Raw genomic sequence first — 15,334 nt, 5'->3', positions numbered from 1 at the left:
ACAAATAGGATACAATAATATATAATTACATTATTTATTTTGCGCTACATTTTAGCTTAGTATTTCGTATACAACCTAATAAAATATATTTCTTCCGAGAATCACCTTAAACTAGAAGGGCCCCTCAGAGAGCACATGGTCAATACACTCCAAAGTTTGATGGGTCCTGCCTTTGCCGATGCTACACCATTCCACAAAGTTTTATGCAAATAGCCTCAGTAGTTTTTCTGTAATCCTGCTAACAAACAAAGAAAACACTGAACACATAGCAAGTGTTTAAAACCACTCAGTGTAGTCATGGTAATGATGAGTATGAAATATTTGGAGGTGTGTTTGAGTGTTTGGGAGGGCTGCAGCAGGATAATTCCTAGTTTCTCCCTTTTGCTTGCAATATGCAATTATGGTTTTGTCATATAAGAATGCATACAACTTATCCACAACACAGTACGCTGTGGTATGCAGTGCATCACATGCTTCTGTAGGAACATTTGCATGGATAACTCCTGATGTGATCAATCCAGAGACAGTTATAACTGGCAGCCTGGATGCTTAGGGAGCCTAGCCAATCAAGAGAGCTGTCAAAGAGGCTTTTCATTGGCCCCGCAGGAAGCTGGACAGCAGTGTCACCGATGGGGACTCTTCAGTCTGGCAGACATACAGGCGGGCAGCGCCGGGTGAGCGCCTTGGCATTGAGAGTGGAGCCGGCATTCTGGTGGAGCAGTGGCTGGCACCAGCAGCTCACACACACACACACACACACTCTGCCACACTCCTGCTGAGGAGCAAAGGGAGGCTGGCAGGGAGGGCTGATCCTGAAAAGCTGCCGTTGTCTGTTGATAGCTTTCATGTGAATGGGAGCCTTAATAGGCGTTGTGTGACGGCTCTCGGTGCACGCTGAGTACACAGTGATCCTCTTCTGTTGGCATATTTAATTAATAAGCAATGTTTGAAGGCCACAATGCACTTGGAGGGACAACACAGGGACTCCTTGGTGGCCTTGATGCTGTTTGTTTTTCAATCATACTCTAACTCCCACTGAGGTGACCACATGAGCTAGGAGGTGCTGACATTTTCATAAACTATTTTCTCTCATTGTAAAAAAAACCTTTTAGTTCTACCAGCGTGCTGTGGCTTTCAGTTATGATACTGAGAGGGTACGTCGACCTCTACCTTTTGTCCAACTCAATAACAGTTATTATGGGCAAAGATGTTGGACAGATAAACATGAAGATGAAATTAATCATGCAGAGATTGAATTCAACTGTCAACAAGCGTCTAAATAAAGAGCACACTTGTTATTATAATGTTTAAATTCAACATAATCTTGTTATTCCCTACAGGCTTTGGAGTAACTGAGTGAGTCAGCTTGGGAACATTGTAAATGTATGGGTATATATTCAAATAAAGCACCCTATTTAAGATGCTGGTCCTTTCTTTGTGCATTTCTCATGATAAAGAGACAAGCTAAGAGGAACAGTCGGCAACTGCACATTACACTCATTGTCCTAAGTGTTTTAGTTTTTAAGGTTATTTGTATAGTTAATCCTATTTACATTTGGTGTAAATATTTGTCTTTAGCATCCTCTTTTAATGCTAAATTGTTTATTAAAAATACTTATTTTTTATTATCCATATATTTATTTTTTGTTAGCTACTTTGCAACTTATTTTTTTAGATTGTTTATGTTCGCACCACCAGATACCAAAGCAAATTCCTTTCATGTGTAAACTGGCAATACACTTGATTCTGACACAAAGACAATCTTGCAGCTTTGTTCAAAGAAGTACAAACATGACTGATATCGTTTAGTAAGGACATCACCAAACTCACATGCTTTGGGAAATAGATGCATGAAATGCTGTTCAGACTATTTTTAGACAGTGTTTACAGAGGCTGTGCTACAATGACCCGATAGTACTAAACATTGAGTGCAGGCAACGCATATCTGTATATTCTTTTATGGACCTAGGGTGCCGCCTGGTGGACATTATAGACATAGCTGCTGAGGTGTGTCCATAAAATAAAGAACTCAGAAGTTAATGTGAATTTTTTTACAAAAGCATGGATTGCCTTTACAGCAGAAAAACTGCAAGATAGATAAATGTTTGAGCTAGCGCAATTACAATTTTTAACCAAATAGACAACCAATTGTTCTACGGAAATCTGGCTTGTTGGAAATTATTAAAAGATACACCAAAATGTGACTATTTAAAAGATTCAGTGTGGGATTTGTATTTGTTATCCTTTGTAGTGTGAAGTTGAGTTGCTTGATAATAGTTTGTAGAATAATGTCGAACCCTTCTGTGCTAAAATGATCTAATTCTTGTGCCAAGGAGACCTGTGATCAGAAACAGCACGATGCAGCAAGGAAACACCTGAGTGCTCAGGACAAAGGGTAATAGGACATCTTACAGCAAAGAACATTTTAATGGTCCCAAATATTCTGAACAACTAAGTGTACACTCATGTAAAATGAAAAAGAAATGAAAAGATATGACAAAATTCATCACATCTAGAATTCCACTCAATCTTTAATCAAGACGGGATTACAAATTCTCCAAAAAATCTGCAGTTTCAAAGGGCAAAAAGGGTAAAACTAGCTCACCTACTGAGGTCTTTAAAAACCTGTTCAAGTGTGACTGAAAACGTCCTGAACATTTAAAGGCAGGTCTTTTTTGTCGTCATTTACAAAAAACAGGAGAAAGATTGAGAGACAAATAGAGAACAAAAACAAATTAATGAACAAACTGCTGGCTTTTTTTCTCTTCAGAGAAAGAACGTCCGCTGAGGAACGACGACACTGATGACATCATCAAACGACAACAAGGACAGCTCTTTGCCACGTGCCGCCTCCCGTCTGGTCCTATATACTAACTTAAAAAAAAGAGGAGGGGACGAAAAGCAACGGACAAAGAAAGGGAGAAGAAAGAGCAGAGGAGAAAAGGAAGTTGAACGTAAAGGAGGAAGGTGAATTCTGAGGAGGCGTGTGGGGGGGGGGAGTGGTGGTTCTGGGTCTGAATTGGCTGACCCGTTTGGGCCGCTGTGTCCTTCCCTGAGTGGGGGGCGAGGGGGGGGGGGGGGCAGTGGGTTATGGTCCGAGCTCTCTGGGATTTCAGTCTGTGTGTACATGTGAGTTTTTGTATGTGGTCTTTTCCTCAAGCTGCTGAATAAACCAAACCCTCCCCTGATCCTTTCTCCCCCAGCTTCCACACGTCTGCTCCACGTTTCAGACGCTTTTTCGCTCCTGGTTTCCTGATTGGCACTTGTATGAAGTGGACTAGTCTTGAGGAGGCTTGGTTTCTGTTCACAGTCTGCCCCTCCTTGGGCCACCCGCTGAAGGTGAGGGGTGGCTCTCACTCATTCAATTTGTTTACAAGTTTGATGGTTCCCGTGTCAAGTCTGTGCGCTGAAACTGTCCGAGCAGAGCGGAGACAGTGGAGCTTCTTTAGGAACTCAGCTTGGACTTCTTCGAAGGTGGCAGAGGGTCCTCTTTACTCTCCACGTCTTCCTCTTCTTCTTCCTCGTCCTCGTCGTCATCGTCAGGATAGTCCACTAGTCCCACTAAACCTCCCTGAAGAAGACAAGACGCATCAGAAATGGAGAAATCCTGACCAAAAAGTGTGATTTACATAGTGTGGATATGATACCAGCCTCCTGGTACACTTTGGATGGGCTTCAGTGTATTCACTACCTGAGGCCCAATGCATGGGACCTTATAGCATTTCCTCTTGCAGAAAAGCCCTGGCCTTCTGCAGCGCCCTGCTCTGTCATTTGTGTCTGTCTTGTGCATCTTTCTCATTTGATGTTAGTTTTCCTGTTTTTGCCGTGGTCGTCCTGGTAAATGCGCCCGTTTTAAAACTGACTTAATTGGTAAATGATGTGGACGTGCCATTCTTTTTCTCCTTCCCTCTATTTTCCTCCCGTCTAAATGAAGCTAATCACTTGTACAGTCAAATTGAACACTGGTGGTGATGACCAGTCTTTGTGATACATAACAAGGACGGTGGTGGGAGTTGTGTGAACATTGACAGTCTAAGTGTGAACATTCATAGTTAAAGCTTTATGTTAACCACATTTTTTATTCCTTTAGTTAAGTAGTGTTTGATACAAACAGACATTGTGCAAATATTTGTTTGCCTAGCCTGGCAAACATCAGTTATTTGTCCACTTTAGTGTTAACAGTTTAAGACCCACACCTCTACATAACTTGATATGCTGGCAGGTACCTTTGTGGTTACAGCTGTGGTGGAGGGGGAGCTCCGTGCCCCTGAGCCCGGAGACCCTGGTGACCCCGGAGAGCCTGGGTTCAGCGAGGCGGAGGAGGGGGGGCTGGAGAGGCTGGTCTTAGTGGAGCCGGAGTAGGACAGCTTGAAGCTGGGGTTCTGCCGGCCCGATAAGCTCGACTTCCCCAGTACTTCCTTATCGTCTGAGTCTTTCACTGAGGGGAGGGAGTGGAGGACAAGAAATGGTCATTATCCCCATTTCAATGTTTTAACCATTTGATTGGCCAACAAAATGCATCCTCTATAACCATAACATGCTTTTACCAGAGGACACTTCTCTTTATTATGGTTACATTTGGCTTTCAAAATTGCGACAGACCCCAGTTTAACCCCAAAGTATCTGTGAAGGCTGTAAAACAAAGCATTTCCATACGTACTTTTTTTCCTCTCCATGAACTTGCTTATAGGTTCCATGAGGTCTTCCTCGCTCTTCATCTTGTCAGAGGGAGGGACCACTGCTTCACTGTCCTCGAGGTCATCCTCATCCGTGTTGAACCACATCTCCTCTTCATCCTCCAGCGTCCGTGCATCGCGGCGGAAGCGGTGGTTTCTCAGGATGGAGCGCATGCTGGAGAGGGGGGGGGGGCATTGCTTAGTTTAAAGACAAAATACTTCCCCGAAAGAGCATTCTGCACTTCACTGTGAGTGACATAATGTCTTATACTACTTTATTAGGTGGATACCAATTCATTCTGTAAGCATGTCTCCCATCGCTAAGTAAGGCATTACCAGTGTGCCCGGCACAAAAGGTTCCAAAGATACGGTTCAAAATGTCATAAAATGCAATATGCATTTGTTTTCAGTCAAGTCCTAGTCCGGCAGTGGCTCAGTCAGTAGGGGCTTGGACTGTGAGCCATAGGGTCGCCGGTTCAAGTCCCCGAACAGACCTAAATATGGAGTGTGGACTGCTACTTGGAGAGGTCCCAGTTCACCTCCTGGGCCCTGCCGTGGTGCCCTTGAGCAAGGCACCGGACAACCCCCTTCCCCCCCCACTCCCATTGCTCCCCGGGCGCTGTACAATAGCTGCCCACTACTCCTAGTACTAGACTCCTGGAACTAGGATGGGTTAAATGCAGAGAACACATTTCACTGTGTGTGCTGTGTGACCATTAACGAGGGTTCCGAATATTTAAATTATTAAAATATTATTATAATTATTAAAATATTATATTATATTTATATTATATTCTTGTGTATAACGAAATGTACAGTTGTCGTCAAAGGCGTGTCTTGGTCTTTGCCATAGAGTGCAAACATACAGTATCTACACACATGTATTTAAAAAAACATTCAGTCCGCTCTCACTTTTATTCTAACCCATCAGGACAGACGGGTATGATATAATGCAGCTGTTAGTACTGTAAAAATCTGTTTAAAAAAATGTGGTGCAAGCCCTTCCATTGATAATAAAGGAGCTAACCAATAAGCATGAAGCATTCCTGCTGACTGCAGAGTGAAGTGGTCCAATAACAAAACAAAACAACAGGAGCAAAGTGAAGCTTCAAAAAGAAACACCTGTTGGCAAGCATGCAAGTTTACGTTGTGGCTACATAATAAGTGACCCGAGTGTGAACTTCAGTCAGAGTCATATATGAGTAACTGCTCCGTTGCACAATCACAGCCAGTCACACACTCATTGTTAGCACATGCTAAATGTTATGATGATATAAATCAAACGGGCTCTATTCAACAAGGAGGAGACTTGATTTCAAAAAGCAACATAGTGCACACAACAAACAATGTATTGGTCATTTCAACAGCCTGTACATGAAAGTAAATGCTGACTTTCACACTGGCATTGTTATGTGTTCCTATGTGAGACACACTGACAGACAAAGGATTGCCGAACTCAATAAATCGCCAGTGATGGTGTAATATTTGAATTTCTCACCTATCCAGTTTGGGGTTGTCCTGCCTCTCTCTCTGCTGCTCGTACCGCAGCTTCAGGCCTTTGAACGTTTGGACGTAGTTGACATCCTCCAGAGCTTTCCAGTAGTTCTCTACTATGTGAGCTGTGAGAGACTTCACGTCCTCCTAGGGGAAATGGGAGTAGCGAGAGAGAGGAGTGTAGACACACAGTATTGGGGGAAAGTATGGAAAGGTAAGAGGAATAGATTAGAGGACAGAGGCAGAGAAGAGGAGGAATACAGTGGAGAGAAAATGAGAAAGGGAGTGAAAGAGAGGGGAGAACACCAAACTAATTAAAATAAAATAAATAAATATACATTTTTGCCAGCCTACAAACATTAGTTGCTTATACAAATTGATCTGGAAATTGCATCCAAAATATATTTAAAACTTCAAAGTCCATGTCACAATTATATGCAGTGCAAAAATATCAAATATTTAAAAGAAAACACTTTTTCGGTGAATAAAATGGCTAGCTGGCTGATACTTATTTCACCTTATCACTTGGCTAAAACAAAACATTTGAAACAGTTATAAACTTTGGATGAGTTACTCACCACACGGACATACTCGAACATCTCTATGATGGCGGAGTTCATGAGATTGTAGCGAGAGCCGTTGTTGAGGAAAGCCTTGATGACGGGCTCGAAGAGGAAGTTCCTCATGATGTAGCGATTGTAGAACTCATCCTTCAGACCAATGATCCTCCGCATGAAGCGCAGAGCACCTGGTTACAAAAAGATAAAGAAGAATATTGAGCTCAAAACAAAGTTAAACACAAAATGTAGTTGAAAAACCTTAAACCATGTAGAAATGTGTCCGAATGAACAGGGATTAAGATCTGAAGGGATTGTATGTGACTCACAGAGGGCCAGGAAGGCGTGCTGAGAGGCGGTGAGCACCAGGACCCTCCTCAGGATGTCCTTGTTGATGATGTAGTTCTTTATGTGGTAGGTGTGGTGCTCCACACAGAAAGTCAGCAGCTCCAAAATCAAGGCCAGCAACTGGGATGTTTGAAAGTCATCTAATAGAGGAATGAATTTAGTTAGCAAGCAACATCAAAGAAACATGCATTACAAAACATGCATTCATCTTAAAATGTTATTTACAAAACCGACAAGTGTACACACACACCTCGCAGGTATTCTATACCTTTGCTTGGCTTTTCCTCTGTGGTGTTGGCCAGCAGGGGAGCGGAGAGGACGTGCATACAGTGCTTGTAGAAGAAGCTCAGGAACTCTGTCTTTTCTGTTTTCTGGAAAGGAATAAAAGGAAAACCGCATTCTTTAGTAAGCAACATGACTTGAAAAGTGCAACAATGACTTTTTATTACAGCATGCCACACTAAAAACTAGGTTGAATGTGCAGAGCTCGGACTCATAATCCCACTCTATTTAGCTCCTGGAGATGAACTTCATCAGCAGGAAAACATAATGGATGTTTTAGAATAGAACAAATGTGTCTGTACTCTGTTCTAACAGCCAATATCTATAATAGAAGGGAATTTGACACTTCTATTACAACAGCAACTCCCTCGCTCCTTTTAATAACCCCACCTGCTGCCAAACTCTTTGATACAGAATACTGAACTGTGTTTCTGTGTCTTCAGTCTATTATAATGAATAAAGAACAATAAAGGTGTTTTTGCTTGATCTAGTTTAACTGAACTGAACAAGCAACAGCTCTACTACTACTACTACTACTACTACTATTACTCTAAGTAGGGATGCTCCGATCGATCGGTCACCGATCGAGATCTGCCGATACTCACTCTCTACCGATCGATCGGTGCTCTCTAAACATGCCGATCGCATGACGTAAAATACATGACACTTTTCTCTGTGCGCGGCAAAACAAGCTCGCCAAAATGGCTTCACCGGTCTGGCATTATTTTAAGGTGTCCGAAAAAGACAGTGAAATAGCGGTATGCAACGTGTGTGAAGCAGAAATCCTGCAGCTCCACCCGCTGTGACAGACCGGTGAGCGGAGCAACACACACAAGAGTTAGACCTAACACACTTAGCTATTTTATCTACCTCTGGAACAAGCTAAACTAGTTATAAATATATTTATTCTTCACTGTCGGGTCACTCATTACTGGATCAGTGAGCTGCATGAGATACTGACGGGCTGTCAGGAGAGGGAGAGAGGGGTAGAGAGAGAGAGAGAGGAAAAGAGAGCGCTTCCGCTCATTTCTCCCGTGTTATTATCCAAAGTGAATGTAAACTTGAATAATGTACATCATTTGAATGTAATAATTAAGTTGATTGTTGTTTGTGGAAGCTCCAGTGAATGAGCCCCATTAACTGAGTTTTAAACATCACTTTAAATGGAAGATTTAAAGTGATGTTTAAATCTTCCATTTAGGCCCCGCCCACTCGATCGGATCGGCGATCGGTATCGGCCGATACTGATTCCGGCGATCGGCCCCAAAATTGGCGATCGGAGCATCCCTAACTCTAAGACAGGGGTCGGCAACCTTTTTGATATGAAGTGCCATTTAAAAAATCAAATCTGATTAGTGTGCCGACGTTCGTGAACTGTAAACGGGGGGGGGAAGCTGTGGACCTCTGTCGCCTGTCAGCGCAACTTACATGATGCCGTTTAAACACATTTAAATAAATAAAGGGCGGTGCCGGCCGTCAACAAACCGAGCCGGTCGTCAACGGCCCGCTGGCGACCGGCTCGGTTCGCTGACGACCGGACGTACTGTGATTCTCCAGAACACACAGTTGGCCAGTCCGCCCCTGTGTAGCATATTATTTTGGATGACAGATGAGCAGATCGCCACTGGGCTTTCAACTAAAGACACAGCCACGCAAAAACTGCGGCATGTACAGCTCCTTATACTGCAATGTGTGAAGTGCGCTACACCCCTGATCCTTTCACCATGGAGGAAAGCAGCAGAAAGTCAACTGGAGTTAAAGAGAGCGGGGCCTAGAAGTTATCCTTCTGCGCTTCGTTGCATGCATGGCTTCCGCTCTGCCGGCGGTCTCGTTCAGGATCCGAAAACACAATTTAAATATTTTTGCACACTTATTCCTAGTGTGCCACTGGTTACGATCCCACATGCCAATGGTGGCACGTGTGCCAGGGGTTGCCGACCCCTGCTCTAAGACAACATTAAAATGCTTTTGGACCAGCTGGATCTAAGTATCAAGTACTCAGGGTTACCGTCAAGTCACTCTCTGTATAAACTGACACGTAGAAGAATATCAGGTGAACTCACATTTGCCGTAGCCAGCATGTTTTCAGGGTCCACCAGGGTCCGCAGCAGACCCATCAGCTGCACCGCTCCACCCAGCTCTGGGTCTGTGTCACAGATCATGTGTTCTATGATCAGGTTGATCAGCAGGATGTCCTGGAAGGCCAATGACTAATTATTAGTAATACACTTGTTTATATCCACCCGTATTGTGGAACAATGAATATCATTTTCTGATATTTCTGACTGACTGTTCATATACTCACGTCATCGTTCTGCTGAGACTCCTGCATGACGAACTCTCGTACCATGGAGGGGTTGTACTCCACCAGATAAGAGAAAATATCTGTGGCGGCCCCACGCACCTGAACATCATCCATTCCCTGTTTCATGAACATTAATTATATCAGTCAGCGGATCAACAAAGTATTCGAGTATCATAAATTCAAAATGCAAACGGTGATCATCAAAATACTGCATTTAATTTTCCCCACACTGATTTTTTCTCCCCATTTATTTGTAGTTCCAATGAAGATTGTAGGTTGAACAATAGGGAACAAAAACAAGAAAACAACCTATTGCATGCTCGGAGAGTATTGTTAGTTTGTTGTGTTTGAGAACATGGTATATTTGGTTGTCTAATCGCTCCTCTTGTATCAGATTCTAAATCTTCTCTGTAGCTAACAGTGTTGTTGTAAAAGAAGAGGCTCTGCTATAACCACTATAACTGTGCTGCAGGATGGTTTTATGTTGCACACAGCAGCACAGGCAGTAACGTCACAGCCGAGCATACACACATATACTCTACACACAGCGGCAGCAGCAGCAGCAGCACACTGTCATCTGGCCATTTCCGTACGTACATAGAGCTTATTCTCCTGACAGATAACGCAACCAGGTATAATTAGATCCACCAGTTCAATGACTGTTTGATTTGGGAGGAGACGTTTGATGTTACAACTATTCTTAACCAGTAGAAGCTCCTCTCTAAAATTGTCATCTTCAGACCAGATAACATCATGACAACCTGCAGAAGCCGAGCTGCTGATTGCTTTATTATTTGTGTGTGCTCAACTGCGTATGTTCAACGTAGCAAGCCTTAAGATTGAACAATATTTGGTTTGTTTTATTGCAGTACAGTAATTGTGTTTGCTTGTACAAGAAACAAAAAGGCTGTGTCATAGTCATAATGAACATTGCTTTAACTGATGATGAACAATCTCTATTGTCCTTCACTTTGAACAAGAGATGCACACACTAAAATACAATCATAAAACCGGCCCCTCAGTTATAAGAAAGGTTATTTTAATACAGCAGTTTAAATCAACGAGGTGTACTTGTGTTATGCACTATCCCTTGTAACCAAAAAGCATTGAATGGAACCGAAAATCAGCTCGAACAACATACTGCCATCACTGTAATACCAACATCACTGATAAATAATATTGACATGTTTCTTGTTGTGCTTAATATTTTTCTTCTAGGAGTATGTAACTTCTTGATCTTAAAAGGTAGGGTAGGTAAGCATGGAGAAACCAGCTCGAGTGCGCTAGAATTTGAAAGTACACAACCGGAAAAAATCTGCCCCTTCCTTCAGACTTCCTTACAGAGCCCCTCCTCCAACACACACGAACGCGCACATGACCAATGAGGGCACGAGATAAGTTGGTGCACGAGATGGAAGGCTGACAGGCAGGTAGGCCATCCAGTTAATTTAGCCGGGCCGGCTCAGATGATTGGTCGTGCTTTTTACAGCGCCACGGCTTCCACAGATGAAATATTTTAATGTATTTATTGTCAAAGCATTTAATGTATTCATTGCTATCGGGATGTTAAGAGCATTCCATGGAATATAACAAAAAGTGTTTCTGAAGTGAATTACATACCCTACCTTTAAATGATCGTAACGCAAAAAGGCTTATCTCAACACCAAAGCTCAAAAGCCAACATTCTTAAATGTCAAAGAAAACATTGCCCAATTGACTTCATTCTGATTGACGTTAAGGTTGCTGCACTCACCAGTATGACCTCTAGTGCCGGTAGAATGCCCATGTTTGACAATGTCTTGAAGAAGGCGTCTCTGTTTTGAGGTTGTAACGTTTGCGAGAATGCACAGAATTCCTTTAGGAAGTTGACCTATGAGAAAGAAAGAAACCACAACTCTATCAAACAAGGATGGACATGAGAACAGTTTGTTATAAATAATATCTTTGATGAAAGGTCTGACATACCAGTTCATGTCTTTTATCGTCATCTGTAGCCTCGTCTGTTAGCTGTGCAAAGAGGTCTGTCAGGAACTTCTCATCGTCCTGACATCAAAAAGGAAGGGAAGATGAGAAGGGGAGTATCACACAAAGGATCAACAAATCAGAATAAGAAAAAAAACACTGTGAACAAAGTAGTTATTGATCAAGAGTATGAGTCAGATATAAATAACCAGGAAACTAAATTAACTGGAAGGATTTAAGCCACATTTCCATCTTGGTGGACATATCAAATCTATTTTGATCTAGCACCCACCACATTTACCAGAGACGGAACTAAAGTTATAGTGTGACATGTTTTATGTTATGAACATTGCTTCAGGTTCAATTTACAACCATACATCAAAAACATATTGTTTACTGGTATTTACATTTTACATTAAAGAAAATCTACTGTATATTACAAATAAAAGTCTTAAAAAGTGTGGATGATAGGTTATGTATTTGACTGTTTTACACTAAAGAATCAGTGCCATTCAATAATATATGCATTCCAGTATTGTGTTTAAATTAATATTCTAGGTAAATGCACACAAATAAAACACTTGGTCTGCTCTTCTAATGAGACTGCTTCATGGTAGAAAAAGGTCACTATCAGTAATGTTTGTCTCTAGAACCTCACATAGCACGGTGTACCAGAGGCAACAGAGTGCCCGTTTCAGTTTTCCTCTAGCGCAGCATAACTGATTTACACAACACTTCTCCATCTCCATGGAGACAACCATACATAAACACTGCTGAGTTGACACAGTACAAAAACACAAAGGTCACATGACCATAAAAAGACTAGCAGACAAACTCAGACAGGGTAAAGCAGATTCAGACAGAAATAAAACCTTTGCACAATCCTACAATTATTGTAATTTCCAGTCCTCACGATATAAACACTATTTCAAAGAAATGATCTTATGTGTGCCTTTTGAGGTGAAAGCATGATGTCTTTATGTAAATATTGTACAGAATATACATGAGTATCATCAACTTTAGCAATGAGAACATTTTAAAAGTGAAAATATGGTGCACAAACACATCTTATTTGAAAGTTAAAACATATATTTTTCACTGGCAAACCTTATAATTGACTACCCATCTCACCTGTAGCATGCCCACGATTTCCACCTTGTTGAAGAAGATGAAGGAGTGCAGGGTGGACAGCATGTTTTCCTCAAAAACAGAGGGCGTTGGCAGAACCATATCCTGAATGTACTGCACCCGGTAAGTCTGGTGTATTTTCTGACGCAGTTCAGGATCAGAGATGGGGATCACCTCCTTAAAGCGGGCTGTCTTAGTCAGAAACTCCCGATGCCGCCGTGGCTGCGAGAGCGCTGGATCAAACTCCAAACAACCAATAACGTCCATGATGCACTCTTCAGAGAACATAACCTCAAAGAGTGCAGTACGATTGAGCAGGAAGATGCCTTTTATGATTTCGTACAGGTGGTGCAGTCCCTCTCTGTTCTCCAAATCCTCACACACACGGAACATTTCCAGGAGCTTGCGGATGTAGCCCTCATTCTCCACAGCCAGTGCCAGTTTCTCGCGCCGCAGTGGTGATGGGAGTGAGGATGCCACCAGCTCGGCCAGGTCCTCCAAGCGGTTCAGTTCACATGGAGGTAACTCCAGACCCGGCGAGGACATGTCGTCGAAGCGTTCCTCCTCAGACTCGTCCACCACATCCTGGGTGATGTCAACTGATGGGTCCTTTCCCTGCACCTAAACAATGACACAAGCAGAGGAAAGATGTGAGATGTAACAGTCACATAAACTCACCCGGAACACCCAAACACACTTGCTATTAAATGAATACACAATCGGAGCAGACAACACACACCCACACAAAGCTAAGTGTAGTTACCTGGCATATTTTCTCCCAGATTTCATCACAGCCAGCCTTCTCTTGGAAGCTGAGCGCCAGATCATAATTCTCCGCCTCTGACCATACTATCAATGTATCCTTTCCAAAAGAAAAACAATGCAATATACAAATCAGTGCACAGAGATAGAAAATCCATATTATAGATGAGATAACTGCCCCATGCTATATACTGACCTGTTGTTTCTGGTAGGCTGTGTTTGGATTGATTTTGGACTCCAGCAGAAGGGAACCTGTGAGGTTAAAAAGTCAGCCCATTATTGTCATCAAAGGAAGCTCGAGACGGCCAAATCAGGCCCCTTGCAAATTCTGATCCAGATCCCACATCAATTAAGGCTCTCAATACATTTTGAGAGGTATGTACTACAAAGATTAAAAATCTCCCATTGGTTTAGGGTACCACTGACTTACATATTCATGCCTGTGTAACAGATTGTGTGGGTTGGCTCTATGTTGTCAAAATGTAATCAGAAAGCATTGTTTTTGCTTGACTTAATGCTATGATAGCTAAGCAGAACTTTTAGTTAACTCAAGCATATGTGAAAAGACAATTGGAGAAGCATTCACAAAAAATCCAAGATTGTGTATAGAAAATATTAAACCGCATATGTCTTGCCCTTGATGTCATTCTCATGTCCTGATGTGGCCCCTACACACAGGCTTTGTATATTTTATTTTGCTTACCATCACTCTCTGCTCGCACCAGCAGCGACGTGCCTTTCAAACGCTCCACATATCCCGAGGAGACGTGTCCAGTCCCACGGTCATCCCACTGTCTGTCCTCATTCAGGGTATAGACTTTGACTCGTCGACGAGTGTCCGTCATCCTGGCAGGTAGTTGTGACCGGTTTCCCCCTTCCGGACCTTCTTTGACTTTACAGGGTGTCTGCTTCACCTAGTAACGCCACAACTTTAATTCACTTATTTTAGACCCGATCACTTCTACAACCCAGGACTAACTTAACTAGTGTCAGGGGTCAAGCGGGCTGACAGCTATTTGAATGATACGACTATCCAGGAAGACGACGATTCAAACTACAATATCTGATTATTTTAACGAGCTGCCTTCAAACTTATATCACCAGTGTTGTAGCGCCATATAAAAACAGCCATTGTGTCAAGCTAACGACAGTCTAATTTACAGTGCGGAGGACATTGGCGTTAGCTAACGTGTTAATTCACAAAAACAAGCCCTGACAAATATTTGAAAGTCCGACCACACAGAGGAAACGTAGAATAAGCCCCACCGTTATGACCTCTGGTCCCAAAACAATCCGCCTGTTTGTTAGTACAGTGTGTACGTTAGCCTGTTAGCTAGAAAACCTAACGAGTTAACTAGCTAGCTAGTACGCTAACAGCCTACGCTACACATATTAAACAACCATTTGAAGCAAAATGACAAAAACGGAACACCGATAACATTATTTTACACTTGTCGACCGCAGACGTGTTTACCCTGGATCAATGTTTCGAATTGTGTCTGAATATTGCGCCAGCTAGCTAGCGTTAGCTGCTATTTCTTCCCCAAGTGTTCCGCCATGTTCTGGCTCGGGGCCGCGGAGAGACCACTCTCCCCTTACTGGTATTCATGCATCCCAAAAAATATGCAAACCAACCAACTGTAGTCGTATAATTACTGAAATGTTGCGCTTTACATTACAAGGCTATTTGCCATTCATTCCCGACGTTTTTGTTCAGATAATTGCTAACTGCCCCCCCCGTGAGTAATCAGCCATCTTGGGTCCCTTCAGAGTAGGTACGGGGTTTCCAGCACAGCAACAACAGGGCAGCCGCCACATTT

The 15,334-nt window shown here is 42.6% G+C and overlaps 1 protein-coding gene across 4 annotated transcripts; it reads right to left on the bottom strand.

The window, feature by feature from the left end:
• Positions 1–2,411: 2,411 nt before the first annotated feature.
• Positions 2,412–15,288, bottom strand: smek1 (SMEK homolog 1, suppressor of mek1 (Dictyostelium)). Of its 4 annotated transcripts, none has more exons than XM_034142688.1 (15): positions 14,218–15,288; positions 13,711–13,766; positions 13,516–13,614; positions 12,756–13,373; positions 11,628–11,705; positions 11,416–11,532; positions 9,663–9,779; positions 9,421–9,552; positions 7,326–7,446; positions 7,057–7,215; positions 6,749–6,918; positions 6,175–6,317; positions 4,661–4,851; positions 4,227–4,438; positions 2,412–3,571 (listed from the first exon to the last, which is right to left on the bottom strand). In XM_034142688.1, the coding sequence occupies exons 1-15, from the start codon at positions 14,357–14,359 to the stop codon at positions 3,446–3,448; spliced, it is 2,481 nt and encodes an 826-aa protein (XP_033998579.1). In that variant the 5' UTR covers positions 14,360–15,288; the 3' UTR covers positions 2,412–3,445. The 4 variants fall into 4 exon arrangements, with proteins under 4 accessions (XP_033998579.1, XP_033998580.1, XP_033998581.1 ...); XM_034142689.1 differs by having other exon boundaries at positions 6,175–6,314; XM_034142690.1 differs by having other exon boundaries at positions 6,175–6,305.
• Between the last annotated feature and the right edge of the window lie 46 nt (positions 15,289–15,334).

The sequence above is a fragment of the Trematomus bernacchii genome, unplaced genomic scaffold (genome assembly GCF_902827165.1).
Source record: "Trematomus bernacchii unplaced genomic scaffold, fTreBer1.1, whole genome shotgun sequence".
In the NCBI taxonomy this organism is placed as follows: Eukaryota; Metazoa; Chordata; class Actinopteri; order Perciformes; family Nototheniidae; genus Trematomus; species Trematomus bernacchii.
This window is presented reverse-complemented; position numbering and strand designations above follow the sequence as displayed.